Genomic DNA, 20,984 nt, shown 5'->3' with positions numbered 1-20,984 from the left:
AAGAGAGCGACAGGCCATGTGTAGCATGGAATGTTGTTACCTGATAAGACGACTTTTTCAAAAATTTCTATTCGCGATGATAGTATTTGCCTCTTTTGCACGTGGACTGCGTAGCCAGTTGGTACTGGTTGCTCGCGTAACGATCAATCAAACTGTCAGATGTCATTAAAGAGAAGACAATAAGAAAGACGCCTCGCCGCCCTACCTACCAATAGCTTAGTTGTTGAGGTGTCAAATCGATAGAGCACGGCCTGCTTTGAATCGAAGCAGCCTGCCAGACGGCGGATAGGGTGACTTTCACAGAGGAGATATTCGCGCGCGAATTATTGCGCGCGACACTCACTGTTGATCGTCACGAATTGAATCCGCATTCAGGAAATTAATTCTGTGTTCGGATTCACCAAACAGGTGGATGGAGGGTACGCTGTGTCCCTCGCGAGAATCTGAATTGTAAACTACAAACGCAGAGAAGTCGATCGCAAACAGAAACAATTGCTCTCAAACAACGACCCTGTGGCGTGTTTGCAACTGAATTCTAGCTCAGTGCGAAGATATCACGACAAAAGTCCGGTGCTAGCCTTGGCCGAGTTTGTACAGTTGTGGGTTGCGGACGGTTGTCAGCGCCCGGCGATCGTTCCCGATGACTATGGAAGATAGCTGCCAACGGCTGGCACCGAAAACAATCGGTTAGAGTGATTGCAAGAATTTAAAGCTACATTTGCAGCGTTCTGAGCTGGTAGAAGTACATTTAACGTGTTCCTTTTGTGATCTGTTTGTTAGCAGGAAAAGCTAGCTGTGGGCAAAATGGAAGCCAGAGACGTATGAATGTGTGTACGGGGTGCCAAGAGCCGATCGAGGACCGATTTGTGATGAAAGTGATGGACGAACCTTGGCATGAGAGCTGCCTGCAATGCTGTATATGTAGAATTACTTTATCGCGGTCTTGTTTTAGCAAGGACAGAAAACTCTACTGCAGAAACGACTACGAAAAGTAAGTAAACTAAAATATGTAACACGACGCAGCAAAGCTGCAAGCAAGGCGGTTGACACCGAAGCGTTTCCTTACCACATTTTCACTTTCCTGTTTTCATTTGATGTTTTCTTAACGTAATAGTTATCCTTTAAAGCTCTTAGATTAGTCGGCACAAAAGTTATATCAACTTCAGGATGGCTGTATTTTCGAAAACTACAAAGACAGGGTGTCTGCTCCTTATTTAACCGTTCTGTTGTGTCACGAAGTCTAGCTATTGCCCAGAGACTCTAACGGGATCTTTCTGCGATCGAAAATACACACTTTTTTCCCCTAAATTTCATAGATTTTATAACGCGACTCTGAGAAAATTCGGAATTTTTTTTTCTGTTTATTTCGGAAAATCATCGTATTGTAGTTTTGAGCACAGCAATGGTCGGAAATTCTATTTACTTCATTGCACTAAACATATACACGTTATGCATGCATCGGTCTCCTTTGAACATTTAAAGCGCGAGGCCGCCCATCGATTTCGGAGAATATGAATAATTACTGCGTGTTCTCGGCTTATTTCTTGCTTTTAATGTGATTATCGTGTTAAAAAGTTCAGAACGATACGTACATACTTTTTAATTCTCCATTTACACGTTGTAATGTAGTTGTCTGAATTTACGGTTTCCACAAGCAACAGTTCTCTGACAGGAAGTTCCTTTGAATGTGTTAATCAAACTTGCCTCTTTCTATGATTGGCCTCTTCCGTAATTCGTCTTGTCCCGCTTAAAACTGTTTTCCTTTCTACTGCGTCAACATCTCCCATTTTTGTTGTATCTGAGAAATGCAACGAGCCTTATTTTCTCCTGATGTGTTGTTTTTCAAAAGTCACTTCGCGCATTGCATTGCATTGCCGGAAAATTAAAGACCGAAGACCGGTGGGTACGAATGATCCCGGGATGACCATATATAATATTTGTTCGTCGCTTGCTTTATTTCACGAGTCGCACTAATATTTTACGAGAAAGAAACTTCCACCGTTAATGAGTCAACTGGGAAAGCCCAGAAAGCTAACCATAAACCAGAGCTCAAGTTCGCCTCATTCGTGAGTTTGTCGATCACCTCCTGTACAATGGCAAATTTAGCCTTGCTTCTACGTCGAAAGGACTTCATCTCCTCTCATTTTGTAAGACAGCAATTGCCAATTCAGTCGAAACTGAGGAACCTTCCGTTTAGGTTTCTTTCACTTACGAGATGCGAGACAATAACGTAACATCTAAAACATCTTAAAATGGAATACTAGCTTGGCACATAATACAAGGCCGAAAATTGTTACCTAATTACTGCTTTGAAAAGAGAAGCGCTTTTTGCGCAACGTCTTCTTTAGACAGAAAGTTTTTTTATTGTCGTAAAATTTGTTCCCCAACGAATCGATTAGTAGCGGCACAGTTTCTATGTCCACAATTGGATGTTTGCCTAAGAACGGATATATGGCCATTGTCAATCACCCAAGACCATTAGATGTGCTTGTGAGGATGTCATAATGATTAAGAATCCGTTGTGCTTCGTTCTGCCTATTTCATTGCAACATTCCTGCTAGTTTAGAGCCTTAAGGTGGCTGTTCGTATCCTGCGTTCTTCAAAATAAAGCCATGTTACCTTGGAAATTTAGAACTTCAAGCGAAGCCGCCTGGACGGTTATTTGTTTTAGAATGTGTTAGCATATTCACTGATTTGCTATGAGAAAAAGCCAACCTACGCGTGGGCTTGTCTCTCTCTACCTCAAATCCAAGCAATTTCCTTAAAACAAAATGCGTCAGACAGTATGATGGAGCTAATACTGAGGGGTGTTAGTTTTTTATGCCAACGCTCTCACCGAAACACTTGTCTAGTTTCCGAGGGGTTCAACATCAAAAGCGGCCATAAATTAGGAGATCGTAAAAACACAGTCAGGCGGATTACGCTTATCTATGCAGCCAACCATTCTTCACGTTTTGTTCCTGAAGTAGGTGACAAATTATCCGGAAATATAGAATCCACACTAAAAACACTGTAATCACCGCCAACAAGTCAGCAAACACAGGCACATGTGCTCACTTGCTTTTCCGGAAAATAAAAATAGTTGGGAAAACTGTGGATTTAAAAAAACACATCGGCTATTTTCTTTGAAGCAGCGAAAGCTGTTGTTTTATTTCTTCCTATAAAGTGAGAGGTAATTTCTGTTAAGCCTCCGGAAAATGCATGAAAAAGCACCACAAAAAAAACAAGAGAAAGCTTACTCTTAAGACTGCCATCTTGGTTATTGCATAGGGTTTGAATTTTAGCTTTGAGGACGGCATTAGAATTTCAGTTCAATGCAAAAGTGAATTATTAATTACGCCGTACACGGCTTTTGAAAATTCTTTTAGGAAGCTGATTTTTTTTCATGAGAATTGAAAATCGTTTCTTCTCTTCCTTTTTTCTTCAACCTCCATTTTTCCTAAGCACAAGTCAGCCACAAGTACATGTTAATAACAAAGTCTTCGGATTGCTCGGGGGCAAATGCAAGCTACCCAGCGAAGATATCTTAGGGCGTATGAATCCCGAACTCTATACTGAGGTCAATAAATGAGTAATTCGAAGATTTGCACAGCTTGAATACAATCCGCGTTTGAGTTTACGCATTTGGGTGTCGTTCGATAACCGGTGGTTAATTTTTGTGTAAAATTGAACTTTGCCATCATACGAGCGGTCTTTAAAGGGTTGAATTGAAAACGCGTTTGAGGCGTCTCTACTTGCTTTCACAGGAGAAATAATGACTTATCCGTTTTGAGTTATTGTTGGCGCAAAGAATATATATTTTATGAGGTAAAACACTCGGAAATGTATGAAGAACGTTCAGTTTCATTTCCCATATGTCACCTTTCTTTTGTTTGGCTCAAGTGTTCATAAACTGCGGTGCCCAGTCACATAACAAATTGGCATACAGGCTGTATTTGTGATTATTTAAACTTGTCGCTTTCAACCGGTACAAGAGCAAGTTCTTCGCGCGTGTTATGAAATGGTTCAGAGGCGAAGACAGAACTTACTATTGTAAAAAGAAAACAAAGACAGAACTAAACGGATTATTTTTGCCCTTAAATTTATTAACTTTTCGAATAAATTGTCAGTTTGCCTTAATTAATACTTGTAGAAAGCTAAGAAACTCAGTAGCTGATTAGTTTTGCGTTTCAAAGAGTGAAGTTAGGTAACTTGCTCAAAAAAGTATGATCAAGGAATTGTACAGGGAGAGTTTCACCCATATAACAGACCGTGAATTTAGTTGTATGAAGGGTCGATTTTTTTAGAACTTTCTTCTTTCTATAAATAGATTTGATTCTAAATCTTTCCAGAATATCCTATGCACAGCTTAACTTACATTTTTAGCATCTTCACAGAAGCCCTTACAACCGTTCTGTATATGATAGATAGAGAGGACGGTCTAATTCGAAACTGAAGGCCAAATAAAATCCTATTCTATGATCGAATGAAACAACCCAGTAGCCTGATCGGGCTTGCTTTGAACATAACTGGTCTTAAAAGTGACAATTCTAGCTCTTTCTGGGTTATCTGAGTAGTATGGGATCAATTCCTTTCTTGGGTTAAGTTACAAGTTCAACAGTCTCGTTGCAAACACTGGTTATCGACTCTGGAGTGTTCTAACGCTGAAGATAGCGGGCTGTCGCATTTGTGAAGCCGTCGAGAAGTCTCGGCTTTAGATAGAAACAAGATCATAGCGATTTTCACTTCAGTATATATTACCCAAGTTGTAATTTTGAAATGAGGAACAGAAGTGTTACAAGTATTTATTAAAGTTATCCGGCATTGTGATGCCTCCCACACAGCAAAACGAAGTTTAAAAAACCGTATAAATTGAATCAATCGGGCAGTTGAGACCCTAGTTGATTGATTGCAATTAGGTGTGGTTTGGACGAAATATTTAAGCTTAAATGTTATCACTTACTCGAAGAAAAGCTGTTTGTCAACCGAGCTTTTGCATTTTTTTCTTTTTCAACCTTCGTTTCCTCTAAGTTGGCCTTGTGAAAGAAAAAGATAGTCATGCTCTTAGGTTTATGTAAGGGTCGGTAAATTGACAAGTAGCTTCTATACCTTTATTTTGACCATACGATAAAACACGTCTTAAATGGGAAGAAGGCTAAGGGTACTTGATGTCAAAGAGAGTATTCCTCTGCTGATGATAAGCATCCAAGACTGATCAAACTCGAGTTTTGTTTTGTCTTTACCTTTGACTTTTGTCGCCAAGGTTGATAGTATTTTGATGAAAAGCAATAACTGCAATAAGGATTTGATAATTTTGCTTTGGAAGTGCTCAATAAAGGCAAGTGTTTCATATTTTTGAAATCGGGTATTCCTTTGTGATGCAAACATCTCTGGACCTTTAACGTCTTTTCGGGAAATATACGTGTTATCTTACAGTTCGTGCGACAAGAGCGTTGGATATTGCAATGGTATCTTCCGTTGGCTTAAAAACCTCACTTTTCGATACGTGAACCAATCCAGCGAACACTAAAAACGGAAGGGGGCTTCGAATAATAATTTAGCCTTAGAGAATTCCTGACGAACTTCACTGTGACCAGTCGTTCGTTTTTCGGTAAAATTTCATTAATCGGTTCAAATGCGCGATTCTCTTCACTGCTGTCCGATAATGGCAGGGCGGATATGATAACCAATTGCCACGACCTTGTAGTTCTCAAAATACTTATCTGTAACCAAAACCTTTCCTCTAAAAATGTAAATCTATAAAGATTTTTTTTTAATGAGAGTTATAATTACCAACAGAAAGGACGTGTAAACTTAAACCCATCGATAATTTTCAGCGATGCCAAAGAAGATTAGATATAAGCCAAAGATACGGCCATGGTATTTTGGCTCGGTCGTTAAACTACTGTTGGTCTTTATTGCCAAGTAACTTGGTTAGAGTATCCATGACTGATAACTTCTCCTGACACGATTTAATTAAGCTTTTTTTTTGTTCCCTAGATACAAAGTTAGTTCATTTTTTAAGGTGACCGTAGGTGAAACTCTGCATTAGGACCACACAAGAACATTTAATCAGTCTACAGATGATATTATCCGACTTGCGTCGGCTGCAACAAACATGGAATTCCTTATGGAGGCGTCAAACAAACAAAAGTTTTGAAACAAAGAACTGAGTTTATACGAAACTCAGTTTAGCCCACTTTAGCTGAATTCACGTATAACTAGGCGCAGAATGATCTTCTAATTTCATCATAAACTAGAAGTTTTCGAAGTGCAAAATCCTTTATTACTCATTAGCAGGACTCTGAGGAAAGGCAGAGCACTAGTTAATACCGTTAATTTGTAACTGCTGCGTAAAACTTTACAGCTTCTTTTGAAAGGAAATAAAAGGAGTTTAATCGGAAGAATAACGTTTGCTTCGAGTACGCCGATTTCATCTCCTTGGGTTCATTTTTGCAAAGTGGCGAAGGGCCAAATCTTACACTCTTGAAATCAAACACAAACTAAAGGAATCTGAAAAAATTAACACGAAATCACAAAGGAAGTTTTTTCACCTTCAGAAAAATGGAGTTATACCTTAGTGGCTTTGGTTTGGAATTTTCTAAATGGTCAGAGAAAACATAAACACTTGAAATCGAAAGTTTACGACCTTAATAACTGGTAGATAAGGTCATTTTCTTTAATAAAAAGGCAATTTAGTGCTGTTTTCGGAAATATTTATTCAGCTTCGTTACCGGGAGGTAGTGTGAGTCGTTAGATTCGATTCAGTTCGAGTATAATTTATTCATAAACATTCTTTGGTGTCATTTGGGCCACTGTAGACAGCTGAATTCAATTTAAATCCGAAATTAACTTCAAAAAGCGTGGAATCAACAAAAAACATTTCACTTCTTTTCAGACCGAAATGAAAAGTTAATTCCTAATTAAGCTAACTTTTCAGTTGTTAACAAAGTTCATCAAAACCGAGAAAGGTCTGTTGAAATTATTTTCAAAGGCATGTTCAGTTTTACCTTCACATCCGGCAGTGTTTCGGTTTATAAGGTTTTAACAAAAAGAGATCTATAATAACACCGAGAGAAGAAAACATTAATTACATAAGTTTACTTAAAGGGTCGATGTGTTGACACTAACAAAGATGAGGAAACTGATATGGGGCACATATTTACTCAAGGTGCTAGTACTTGCCAGTTGCTTACAAACATCTTTATCTCCTCCAAACAATAAGATGCTTAGTGAAAAAAGAGGAAATATCTTTTATTTTATGGACATTCATTCGTGTGAATATACCAAAGAAATTTTTTTAAGAGTTTCAATCCGGTATAAACAGCAAAGAAATGAACACGCCGGATTTCGGTTGCACCCGCGGCAGCGTGGCGGATCATTATGTTTGCAGCAGGTCTGTAAACACAGCAAAAATGAGATATTCAAACGCAAATATCACAAGTCGGCCGCAGATATTATCTCTTAAGTGCCTATTTAACCAGCTGAACACGACAATAATCTCGTCCTTTATCTAAGTTTACCGAAACGTGGTTAGAAGTTGCAGGTTCTGGTCAATTCACACTAAACGGAAAACCGTTCTATGTACACAAAACGGCTTGCCAATTTGGGCCGGACACAACCAAACTCTTGTTAATCGTAAAAGGGTTCACATGGCTTAGGAATTAGGGTGTTTAAATCGAAAAGTCCTGTAATCTCAGGTTAACCGATTTGTCTTCCTCTGTAATTGATCTGGATGTTAGCCTTCACATTACATTCCAGGGCCACCCAACGGAGGTGTTCCGCAAAATAGGTGTTCCGGAAGGGGTGTATGAGCTGGCTGGAAAAGACGTATTTGGAAGTTGCTGGGAAAGAGTTATAATTGTTTTTATCTGGGAGTGCGGAACACATAAAAAAATTCCCAGCAGGTAGAGAAATTGCAACAAAAAGGCTAGCTTTTGGTTTATTTTGTGGCTATGATACATTTTGATGAATTTTGAAAAAATGGCTAGTTGGATGCCCCTGACATTCTTCAAACGACTTGCATGCATTAATCCGATTTTACGTCTCGAATCACAGCTTTCGTTTCGTTTTGTGGTCTTCGACAGGGTTTTAACTGGTGGGGTGTATAACTGATTAATTTTCGACCATGTCAGTAGAACGCCTGAATAGCTTTCATTTAAATGGTTAAGCATTTAGGACAAACCTGGTGGAATGATTAGGATGTAATGTTTGTTTAAGTTCATAAAACCGTCTTGAAAGAAGTCATTAACCGGTTTAAAACCGGCGCTAAATTGAGGTCTTGAACTGTAAAGAAGAAAAAGGTTATCTCCGAGTTTTTTAAAGAATATAAAAGGCACCATTTTAACAGTTTTGTGATCCCATATTTTGAACAGCATCAATCACTTTGAACACAGCTCGTTTTAAGTGACTGTTTTCTCTGAACAAAAATAATGGTGTTGAAAGATTGTAAGGTTCGCTCCCAGTGCACTTGCAATCGGCCTTTCGTTATTAAACCCGGTACTTTCAAAAGCTATCGAAAACCCTGCTTCAGTAAAGGGACAGGGACACGGTACTTAAGCCTTACAGTTAAAACTTGTTACCAAGAGTCATACTAGTTAATTGAAACTAGATTTTTTCTCCTGAAAACGAAGCCAAGACTGAGAGAGTGGAAGCAGATTAAAGAGGTTCTTTTTACCAAATGTCCGTAAATTTATTTTGGATAACCCGACCTGTTAAATTGAATCATATCGAACATCGGCTGCTGGTGTTGTACATGTTGCTACGGAAAAAATGGTACATCTGAGGGTATTGTAATGGAAGAGGACCCAACGGTGATAAATAGCGATATAATTTTTGTGTTTACTGTCCACGAAGTGTTCCCGGCAGAATTAGCTTAAATTAAGGCTTTATCTCGAAGCCGTTTAATCAAAGGCCTCTTGAGCTCTTTGATGAAGTGACAGAGCGCCCTTTGTTATTCTATTATTCAATTGAATGCCACAGAACCAAATGTTGGCTAATCACAGAAACGCAAAGAAATACACGCAGCAGTCGCCGCTAAGCGCGGGAAACAGGTGGGACCAGACTCACCATTGGTTTTGCTTGAATTACTCACAAAGGCGTTAAATCATTTTTAGCCAATCAAAAATGCGTAGAAGTTAACCACAGAAGTTAATTGTTCTGTTTTTTTTTCTTTTTCGTAGGATGTATGGAACAAAATGCAGTGGTTGTAAAACAGCGATACCAGCGAATGAATTCGTAATGAGGGCCTTGGGAAATGTGTATCACATCCAATGTTTCGTCTGTACAATGTGCAGTCACCGGCTTGAAAAGGGGCAGGAATTTGCGCTAAAAGACAATAAACTTTATTGTAAAGAAGACTATGGCAAGTTACCTACCAAAGGATCGTCGAACAGTCCACTTCCAAAGCAACAACAGGAGAGTGAGTAGATATGTAAGAGTTTCAGTTAAGCTGTTTGCTGAACTACTATAGTAACAATTAGCAATGACGTTTCGATAGTGGTACGAGTTGTCCGTTTGGAACTCGTGCGCTTGATAAACGACAATTATTGATCACAAGAATGTCGGATCGAGTTTTCTCATTTTCCCCGTTGCAGGACTAATATAAGAAAATTCTCTGTTTCCAAGGTCTTTCAGTTCGAAATTCAAAATGCAACAGGTATCGCCTTCTTTTTCCCTTGAACTGAAAGCATTCCTCTTTTCATAAAAATTTTATCATTTCCCTATTTGCTGCAAGTTAATTTTTTTTTTTAGCCTGACCTATGCTTAATACAATTATCTAGTATATGTTAATGTTTCATTGTTTAGTAGCTCTGCCTATGATATGACACATATACTTCCGTTAATACTTCGTAAATTAATTAAGTGAGGGAGCCTAACTCTTATAAGCCCAGTGGTTTCCTTTGGGCTTCCTCGACATTACCTTTTGTAATATTTTAATTTTTAAGCACTTTATGCTCTGATTGAGGCTAAACAACAAACTTGAACTAAACCCCATGCGCGGATGCATTGGCCTGAAAACTGGCACTCGTTGAAGGAAACTCTCCACTCCTGTTCTAAAAAATCAGCTGTAAACAAGACGAAAGAAATGTTTGCAGTCAACTTTGTTTATATTTTTTCGAAAATATAAGTGTTTTTATCACACAAAACATGAATTTTAGAATCGGTTATTTTCATTTTCAAATTTCCCAGGTTTCGTCATCTTGAGTATAAACTGTGACCTGTTCCTGTATTGCTGACGCAAAGAGTTTGTTGGTGGGCTAGGCTGAGAGAATTAAGCAGGAAAGGGAATGCAGGCGCCTTATTTACTAAAGCTTGACAAAAAAAAATTCGGTATATTATAAGATCAGAAGCCTACAAGAGGTACATAATTGCAGTTTTTAATCGTTTATCAAACAAATACCGTCTACTTCTTTCTTACCACAAAGAGTATTGTTATATAGCTGAATTTTTCCCCCAACAGCGCGTGCTCTCATTGGTTACTTCTAGGTCACATGACATTAACAATAACACTTTTTCCCGCCAAAAGTCTCTGAGCGGGCAACAGTGCAAAATCTATGAGGGTAACAGTGCACTGTTACCTGCGAATTTTGACCAACGACCGCCGTTGCTGTTGCCGTTGCAGGTTTTTCTTTTTGTGCTATATAACAAATCACTTAATGACTGGTCTCTCGGGAAACAGTTAATTTTGTTTCCCTCGAATTCCAATGTTTCCCTCGCCTGCGCCTCGGGGAAACATTCAGATTCTAAAGGACCAGTCCTTTAGTGTTTAGTGTATGTTTTCTTACCTATTAAACTGTGCGCCGATTTTTGCCTCCTCCAAATACTCTCTGACAATTGATATACAAATATGAACACGTTTAGCTTTCGAAAACTAAAGAAATTACTTTCTTATATCATACGAAAGTGCCAGTCATTTGTTCAGTCAGAAAACCGTAAGTCGGTGCCTGGAACATGCCAAGGTTATTTATTGATTTGAAGACTTTTTATACCAGCTACCGGCCATTTAAACACTTGGTAAATACGCTGATTAAAGGCCTCCTAAACAAGCGACAAGGATAAGTGAGACAAGATCTCGAAAAGCAATTCACAAAATGTTTACGAACATACAGGACTTGCACAGTTTTAGCTTACCACATTGTTGTATTAAATCATGATGTCGCAAGCTGGTTGATGAGTTTCGAACGAGTTGCTGAATCCCGGCCCATAGTCCTCGTATGAACAACTTTAAGGAAGGAACAAATATGTGTCATTCCACTGAGTAAGCAAAAACTACAACATATATAAACGACGTTCTGGCAGAGGCAAAACTAACAAAGCTTCCTTCAGTCATCGGGGGGAACTCTCGTCCCAGATTCCCGTGACTCGCCCCAAGCCTATTCAATAACCGCTCCGATTTACTTGAGCAAAGGAATGAAAGATTACAAACGAATACAGCTATAAAATCAAAAAAGTCCTCTTCTAGATGAGTTTTTGCGATTGCTATGCAATGTTTTATTTTCCGAATTCGGAGAATTTATGAAACTGTCGAACATATACAGCAGATTCATTGGAAAGTAGCGGAGGCCCTATCTAAATAAAAAAAAATTACAGTAAATAATAATCTCTAAAACCTTGAAACGACACAAAACGCTGCCTATTCCCTGTATTAGAGAAAATTCGAACAGGTAGTTTATTAAATAAATTGTCACAAGGTTTTTGTTCATATCCTACAAAGCGAAAACGAGCGGATAAATAATTACTCTTGTCGCCTAGACCCACTGGCATATTTTTTCCGACTTAACAATAACTTACAATGAAAATTAAATTAGCTTATTGCTTTTAACTTGAAACTCGCCATCACTCAAGACTGTGTAAGCCAATCAAATTGCTGATTTCTCCACCTTTTCGTAATAGCCTTGTCTCGAAGAAGGACTATCGCCGCGTATTAATGTAAACATGATAGGTTCCAACAAATCAAAACTTAAACAAAGAAAAGTTAGTTAGTTAGTTGCTTTGGTAGCCGTGTTTCTGTCCCTGTGAATTTCAAATAAAATGTCAGCAAGGGTTCATCACCCAAGAGTAATATTTACTGAAATTGGCCTAGTCCCCATTAGCGTCAAAAATTTAAACACGTTTTTGCGAGAAAATATAAAGTAGAGTACTTTCACTCACGTAATCAGTAACCTTTTTTCTCCACCAAAACAAAAGAAAACGTTTGCATGATAATAGAGCTAAATTCCCGGAGGGTTAGTTGGGTACACAAACATAGCCGCCGTTCTATTGTTTAGGGACACCAACATGGCCGCCGTGACGTTACGTGAAAACATTGTTTTGAACAAATGTTGTACTCAATTAAAACCCTTCGGGATTAAAACGTTTTGTTCCAGATATTTCCATATCATTTAAATGTGAATGTTTCATCATAATACAAATACAACACACAAAGAACCTTAACTCCGGGAGATTTGAATAGGGTACAACATTGAGTAAGAGATGGACCAATTTATTTTTTTCGCCTTTGGGCTGTGCAAGATTTTTTTAGCACCGTAAGGTTGTGCACGAATTTGTTTTTCCATCGGTTTTCAGTCTACATATTTATTAAAGTATCTCCAAAAATGAGCATTTCATGAGGTATGGCTATACAAGAATGGAACAGAAAATGATATGTGTAGCTCAAGTGCTGTTTTCTCTCCAGGCTGATACAAGTCGCATTTGGTCTATTCAATGTTACATGTTGGGTTACAAAAACAGATGAGAAATTTTATTCAGCTGAATTTCAAGCCTTTTAAAAATTCCTGGATCTTTTTATTCAGTGCCAGGAAATCAGTATTGAATACCTTATTTAAAACGCAAATGTGTTCTAAAGAAAACAACTATTCATTTACTTCCCACCCTCTTAGAGTAACAAAGCCTTGACTTAAATGCAGCTTGACAGCATGAAGCCATGTGGTGTAGCTGTGCCCCCAGTCTTAAACCGCTTTCTAGCTGGCACCTCTCCCATAGACCATCATATGGGAACCAGCTGCTCACCCCCCCTCCCCTCCCCCTCTTTACAGCACTTTTATGGTGATTTCCACTATAGAAGGTAGCACCGTTTAGGACGCATCTGGAAGAAATATGACAAACTGTTTAATACATCATTCTCTACATAAACAAGATAAGATATGTATTGAGAGCAAAGTTTCTTGTCTAATTTCAATTATATTTCACATATCATTTTCTGTTATTATAAATGTAAAATACCTCTGAAAAATCAAAACTTCATAATATTCCACTGGGAGCGGTATGATTTACTCTTTGCACTTATGCACTTTTGCACATATCATTAATGCTCTTTGCACATTTTAAAAGTGTATTTACAGTTTAATACATGACATGGAAAATGGTATTTTTAATATATTTTATATTTATACAAGATTCGGTGAAATGGTTCGAATTTATGTTTTAATACAAGAGACAGATGGAAATGATGTATTAATGATATTTAGATATGAAACACAAAGAGGTTAATCATTATACAAATTACTACACAGTCCAACAGAATCCTACGAGTAGAAAGGCTTGCTCAATTTTTTTCCCCTTGGCTCACTGTGCATGAATTAGTTTTTTCTATACTTCTGCTGTGCAGGTTTTTTTTTTCATTGCCCAACCCCCCCTCCTCCCCCCCCTTCTTAAAGAAAGAATGGTCCATCCCTTAGCCGATTTGGTCTATTGTATATTTTCCCGCAAAACTTGGTTTAAAAATAGACACACGTTGATGAGGACAAACCTGATATCAGATATCAGATTTTGCTTTCCCAATTTACTCTTGGGTAATGGACTCTTGATACCATCTGTATTTCTTTCGTTTCAGATGTTGTGAACAACAATTTTAAAACTGAAAAAGAAACTAAAATAGAGAAGGCTGAGAACTCGGATTCTGACGACTCGTCGGTGATAGCTGATGACGAAAGCGACGACAAAAAAGGACCAAAGCGACCCAGAACGATACTCACCAGTCAGCAGAGAAAAATATTTAAATCCGCATTTGAAATTAGCTCCAAACCTTGCCGAAAGGTAAGGATAGTGTGCCTAGAATCCCTGATTTACACAATTTACATAATTTTCATGTATACCTCTTATTTTTATCATAGGTTAGAGAAGAACTTTCTAGAGAAACAGGGTTGAGTGTACGCGTAGTTCAAGTCTGGTTTCAAAATCAAAGAGCGAAGGTAACTAAATAAGTAATTTCTTGTTAAAATTCGCTTGATAATCATATTTGAATGAGATTTCTGCTAAGTTAAAAGGATTTACACTCAAACACTACTGACGTTTCCTCCTCTCATTAATCAATGACCTCGACCTCACTTCCGCACTATACAATACGTGCCCTTGAGGTCCCCTTGCTGTGAAATTGCCTGAAAAACAGGCACGTTTTCTTCAAGAAGCGATGAATTATCGGTTGCGCTGCCTTCTGGCATATGTATATTAAGACTAACAGAGAGCTGGGGCAAGACAACAAATGGTTCATTCAAAGGGAGAGGACAACAGGTTTTAAATAGCAAAGGGTAGGATAAAAATCCCTTCCCATCCCCACCTGTCCCAATGTTTTTATCAGCTGCTCTTCCGAAATGATTTACAAGCGATCGAAATTAATGGCCTTTCTGAGCGTCCCTACAAGAAAAAAGGTGTGGTTTACTATATTGGTCACCAATGAAGAATTGGATTGAAATGATGTCTCCTTGCATAAACTACACACGTTGCGGTGATCCTCTTTTTTGACAGATAAAAAAATTGGCGAGAAGAAATAATCCAGAATCAGACGGGGCTGCTAGCTGTAGAGTAAGCAATAGACAAAGAAGTCTAAAGAAGACCAAGGATGGAAAAAGTGAGTTACCATTCATTTTAATCCGAAATTAACTTACAATGGTCCCAAGAGAAAACAAAAACAATGCTGATCAAAATTTGGGGGGACAAACAAAGAGTATTATGGTATTTTCCGAAGTGGCTTTTGCGAAAAGGATTATAACTCGTTTGCCCGCTTTTCTCTTTTCTGGCTAAGGGCCGCGGGGGGGGGGGGGGCACTTTTTCGTACAGCGTTGTTTTTGGCTTGATCAAAGACTTAGTAATATACGCTACTTGTACATATACAAAGACCAAGCCTTCCCCTCCCCCCCCCCCTCCCCCTTCCGTGGCCACTGCTGGCTCCTTTCATTTGAAAGCATCTGTCAATTATTGTGAACTCTTCTTGTTTTCAGCATCAAATCCAAGAGATAAACGACGTATAGACAGAGACAGCCTAGACCTTCCTCCTTCCCTTTCTCCTCCTTCGCAAGTACCAGGCTCTCAGCCCCCTCCCTATGGAATTCTTCCACCCCAATATCAACATTTGCAAAATCACATGGGACCAATAATGGCACCACCACAGTTCCAGCCTCAATACCAAGCACCGCTCAACCACATGGATTCTGGAGAGATTCCCATGGAACACGGTTTACAAACTATTGATGAATGCATGATGCGACCTCAACAGTTTAATCCGGGGGATATGGGTGGATATCCCACGGCTACAAATCACAATGGTCAGAATCACTTAGAACTTATGCATGACATGATTAACTCATTTTAACTTATTCTTAATAAATTATAGAGGCCAATAGAGAGTTCTTACTTGATGTCGCGGCATCTCAGCGACGGGATGTATTACACTAATATTAATTTCTTGCTTTTCGCTTGTTTCAGTGGTTTAAAATTACCCTGATAATTAAACAGTGTGCTTTCCAATCGGTATATGTCCCCAGAAAGAATAAAGAAAACCGACAGAACAGGCCTCGAAGGGGGTATTTACATGAGACCTGGACGAACTCAGACCGGTATGAACTTGCTATCGGTAGGAAAATTTTGCAGCCGTTTACATGAAACCGGGACGAGATTTCTTGGTGCCTGGTTTCGGGATGAAATGATATGTTTTGTCTGATAAATATATGGCTTACCCAAAAGCATACAGGCTTGAAATTTCTGGACCCGGTCTGAGATTTGTTGTGATTTACGAGACCGGTACGAACTCAGACTGGAACGAGAACTTCTCGTCTCGGTCCAGCAACCGAGACGAAGTCACATCGGTCTGAATTCATTGTCAGGCCGGTCTCATGTAAACGCATAAAAAGAAATGTATGGAGGCCGATACGAACTCATGCTGGTCTCAGTTCGTCCTGGTCTCATGTAAAGACCCCGCAAATCTTTTGTGTCCAGGAACGCAGCTAATTACATGCAAGCCAAATTTTGATAAACATTACGAAGTTTCCCTCTAATAACCTTCATTACCCATTCACAACAATACAGTTGGCGTTACAGTGATTTTGGGGGTTATGTTAATCGGTTTATGTATTCTTGAAGACTTGAAGACTAAAAGATTAACGAGAAAAAGGGAAGTGGTGTTTATTACCTGCATTGACACCTGCAAGTGATGTTACAGTTGAGGAGAAATGTATGGGGAGAGTAAACTAGTTGCTTGCATTGGCGACGGGCGAAAGTCAAAAGCCTAGGCAGCATTGGAACCTACGACCTCCTTAACACCGGACGAATGCTTTACTCGTTGAGCTCTACGGAGTTACGCGCGCCTGCTACGGTAGGTCGCTTATCTAGGTTCTTGAAAGACAATGTGTCCCGCTGGTCTGCGGCTCTACAATGTCACGTTTGTTTGTTTGTCAAGAACGTAGACAATCCACTGGTTTCTTCAGGAGTTCTTGTTTCTCAATGGGCAGAACATCCGGCTTGTGTTACGGAAGTCTTGGGTTCGAATCCTACCGGGAGCTTTTTTGTCCTTTCGCCCCGTTGCCAAAAAACTGGTTTGTTATCTCTCCCGCAGGAGCATCACATGGTTGCATCAATCTCGACCCCAGAGCTCTTCTCTTGGGTCGATCCGGGGCTCTGGTGACGAGAATGATACGGTTGCATGTAAGAGAACACTTTGTGGTGCTATATCAAATCAAGTCGGCCTGTATGTAATTAGCTGCCGCTGATTTCTCGACATATTTAATTTAAATAGAAAGACTTTTTTAGGAGTTTCGAGCGGATCTTAACTGTCTAAACATCAAAATTTGGAGCGCTGACCATGGGCTAAGGCTCGAAACATCATCTCACAACTCTTTCTTACGGCGATTGATTTATCTTTTCCAATTCGTTTTGTAAAGTTTCACTTTCCCACCAACGCCGCGCAGGACCACAGTTTCTTTCGGAACTCAAAGCCTCATTTGTCTAAGCACCAATTTGAAAACAGATCACTTTCTGTCATTGATAGTCACTTCTCCGAACGGGGCAAACTCAACACAGGCAATCGATGGGTTCGAGACGCTCACACTTCGATCACACTCTATTACTTTCTGGAGTTGATTCCACGTATCCAAGGTAATTTTAAGTTATTGAAACAAGTTGTAACTAATTTCCTTCTTATCACGTTTTTCGCACACAAAGCGTTCAAGATTAACATAGATAAAATAAAGATACGATATTTCGTTTAATTGAATCACTCGGCTTTCCTTTCTTAATTCATGGACCTCGCAGGGTCTCCTCAGTTCTTTAAAGATAAAAGGCCGATCGGTTCTATACTTTCTACAGAGTTTCGATGCCACTATGTTGGTGTTAGGAAACTGGTCATGTGACTGTGAACCAGAGCTAGGAAAGATCGTTTTTGGTCCTAAATAGCCTTTGGAAAAATGCGCGCGATATTTATCCAGTTCGTGATTAATTGCCTCTTGGTAAATGTTCTATTTCTCACTTAGAACGAACACCGCCTTAAATTTTCTTTTGTCCGTTTGTTCTCTACTTTGTTTATGAAACAGCTATTACAGACATCAAATGTTGTTGCAAGCATGTTCACAAAGCGATGTTAGCTTTAAATTCCGTTACGCAAGGCTCGCCCTGAATATTGTATTTCATAAACTTGCCTTTTTAAGGAATTATTTTTTTACAATACAAATGTGAAAGAAATCGAATCCTTGGAATTGGAATTCCTTTTTTTATTTTCGGTAGCATTCCTATAACGCAAAGAACGAATCTTTTTTGTTATTGTTGTTGTTTACCTCATATGAGTAAGGAGATATATATGTCTACAAGACTGCTAGGAAAACAAGCGGCACCAGTGACGAAGACTAGCGGCTTTCTAATACAACTGGTATTCTGCGAAAAAAGAAAGCAAAAACGTCAGCAGTTAGCTATGCTATTCCATAGTGGTACACCCCTTCCTAAGAAAAATCCTGAATCCGCCCCTGCGACAAAACATTTAGAGGGACATTGCATTACTCATCTTTTAATATGCTGGTCAGAAACTAAAATAAGCTAGGCGCAAAAGAAAAGAAAGTCAACAAAGGCCATGAGGGCTGTATCCGGCCCTCATTTTATCCTTGCCGTCTCGTGATTTCAGTATTTTGTTCAGAAGCATAAGGCACACAAAATTCGTTCACAGAAACTTTCAAAATGCTTAAAGTTTTGAAAATACAGCTAAAAAGACTCGTGTCGCCTTGAGATTTGAGTTTTGCGCCAAGCTATTAACAGTTTTCAGTCTTACAAATTTCTAATTCAACTTAAGTTATCTATAGAAAATCATCTACAAGTTGTTGAATTTACTCCTACGACGGAGTAACCTTAGCAACGGAGTAACCTGTCAGTATCTGTAATATTAATAAAGCAATGAGACGTTGTCCACGAAAAATCTCTCAGCCTAATTTCAAAAAATCATTTTGTTACAGATTCAGACGGAGCCGCAGCACGTTGGTTCAACATGTATTAATAGCAGCTTACAGACCTTCTTTACAGTTTGACGGATCGTATATTTAGCCCTTTAACACTTAAGATTGGATTTTGCCTCCTTCAGGCACAGTTTAAGTAGCATTTGAATGGCCACGCTGCAGGAGTTCATTCTAAAGGGGCATTTAACACTATAGGAAACAGCTTTGTAATGGTTCCTGGAGATTCAAGTAGTCTGATTGTGAAAGTTAACGGGCTAAATATTATTTGAATCGTCTTAGGCAAATTAATGTAAATCCTTGTTCTTCTCTGAGAAGTATGCCGAAGACTGGAAAGTACTGTCCCAAAAATTAAGGAAGCTAGAGTTTTTATCTACTCCGTCGATCGAACTTTGTATTAAAGGGGCTAGGTCACGCTATTTTAGGTAATTTTGTTTAATTTTGTTAATTATGAGCTCTAAATGTCAAATTGGCAGAACAAGAGTCTTTCATTTTCAAAATCACGGCCACATAACAACTGAGAATGATTTTCCAGCTTTGCACACGACATTTTAATATAGACTGATGTAATTTTGAAAAACGGTGGGCCGACGTTTTTCAAATTTACCCAAATCCAATCCATTTCAATCTTCTCCAGTTTTGTCCATCCATGTCCCTTCTTGGCTTCCCTGCGTTTTGTTAGAGATCTTTTATAGTTTTAAACGGTTATTTTGATATTTTTAGTTAATTCTATGACCATTCGATCAGTGCTGGAATTGCCTAAAATTGCGTGACCTAGCCCCTTTAACAAAGTAACGCTATTGCCAGTGTAACAGAATTTCGATTCTCCATCTTAGAGGTTTATGTTGTTCTCGATAGTTCTCGATAACAAGTCAAAGATTTTCGGCTTTTGCAACCGTTTTGTGGCTAGGGGAATTGGTATTTTGATAACTCTCGTGGAATTCGAAATAATGAGACAAAAAGGCCTTGAAATTGTCGAGTAATAATCGACTTATTTATTAATATTTTATTTTCAAAGACATTTTACAGCACATTGAAGGCCTTCTAGTATAGTGCTTAGGTAAATTTCAAGAGAATTACTCAAAAATGCCATCTCTTTAATACTATTATTGTGCGGTCGTTACCTAAAGTACTTAATTCTTAGAATTTAAATTAGTATTGACCGTCTGTTAAAAGTTGTATTATAAATCATATTGGTAAGGCGTGTAAATAATGTGCCCGAAGGCCACAAGAGCGCCTTATTCCTTTGCTCCTGTTACTATGTACAGAATGATGAGAAATTCTAAAATAAAAAAATTCGGAAGTTACTAGTAGTCTTTGTCCTTGATAATTAAGTGTTTAATGGTGAAAATCAACCACTAAAGACCACTAGCTAAAGGTTTTTATAGGCTTTTATCGATAACACCAAGCTGCTTTGAAAAGCATAGGTCCTCCCGTCGTTAGGGAGTCTTTGCTGACGTCTTTGCTTACATTTAACAAATTGACGCCAGTTTTATTCGCTAGAAGACAAAACACGGGGCCGGGGTCGGGATGTCTTTTTTTCCAATTTTTTTTGTTTCAATTTTTGCCGTTATTCTCCTGTACTTTATTTTTGAATTTTCGGTATCTTTCCTTCATTTTCCTATTTTTTTTACTCCTTAGAAACTTTACAAAGCAATTTTCATAATTGGATTGAGTTTTGGTGTTTCAGGTGTTTTGCCTTCGTAGATGATTTACTGCTGAGATTATCTCAAAGAAGGCTAAGGTCGGGCTTGCAAGTAGTTATATTTATTCTGAAAAGCGGTATGGGAGAGGATATTGGAGGATTCATCCATTAAATGCTTAATTTGTGTGATACCTTAAAGAAGCCATTCTTAATAAAATTTAAATAACAGGCTTATTCTGAATTCTTATCAGGGAGTTTTTCCACAAAGGGGACGACAAAAGGTGTTCTTCAGATAATATAGTTTCCTTAAAAAACGTCTGACCAAATTTGAAGTATCACTTTTACAAAAGGGTCTGATATTTTAAATTGTTAACTTCTTTTTTGTTAAGATATTTTAATTAATATCTCTTCGCTTCATTTCGATTAAGTTCTGAGTCAAAGAGTCGCTGCCATTTCCTATGGTTTTCAGAGTCCAGAGTTTTTGGATCCATGTAGCTTTGAGAGATTTATTGAAAGAAGCAATTTCAATCAATCGGGGTTGGCTTGTCCTTTTTCCCTCAAATTTTTTTGTTTCAATTTTTGTCGTATTCTCCTGTTCATGGCTTGGTGAAAATAGGAAAATTCTTCAGTAAACGTCTCAACTTCCTCGCAAAACT

The 20,984-nt window shown here is 38.6% G+C and overlaps 1 protein-coding gene across 9 annotated transcripts in view; it reads left to right on the top strand.

The window, feature by feature from the left end:
* Positions 1–19,990, top strand: part of LOC137993221 (LIM homeobox transcription factor 1-beta-like) — a 28,420-nt gene extending 8,430 nt beyond the window's left edge. For 3 of the 9 annotated variants that reach the window (XM_068838935.1, XM_068838932.1, XM_068838938.1), the window contains 7 exons: positions 781–991; positions 9,162–9,400; positions 13,814–14,016; positions 14,094–14,171; positions 14,725–14,827; positions 15,198–15,521; positions 17,240–19,990. In XM_068838935.1, the coding sequence (XP_068695036.1) occupies positions 822–991; positions 9,162–9,400; positions 13,814–14,016; positions 14,094–14,171; positions 14,725–14,827; positions 15,198–15,521; positions 17,240–17,331 (1,209 nt within the window). In that variant the 5' untranslated portion in view covers positions 781–821 and the 3' untranslated portion in view covers positions 17,332–19,990. Of the gene's footprint in view, positions 1–236; positions 687–780; positions 992–9,161; positions 9,401–13,813; positions 14,017–14,093; positions 14,172–14,724; positions 14,828–15,197; positions 15,522–17,239 lie in introns of those variants that run through there. The other 6 variants (XM_068838936.1, XM_068838933.1, XM_068838930.1 and 3 more) reach the window with 5 other exon arrangements.
* The last annotated feature ends 994 nt before the right edge of the window (positions 19,991–20,984 follow it).

Source organism: Montipora foliosa, chromosome 2 (assembly GCF_036669935.1).
Source record: "Montipora foliosa isolate CH-2021 chromosome 2, ASM3666993v2, whole genome shotgun sequence".
In the NCBI taxonomy this organism is placed as follows: domain Eukaryota; kingdom Metazoa; phylum Cnidaria; class Anthozoa; order Scleractinia; family Acroporidae; genus Montipora; species Montipora foliosa.
This window is presented reverse-complemented; position numbering and strand designations above follow the sequence as displayed.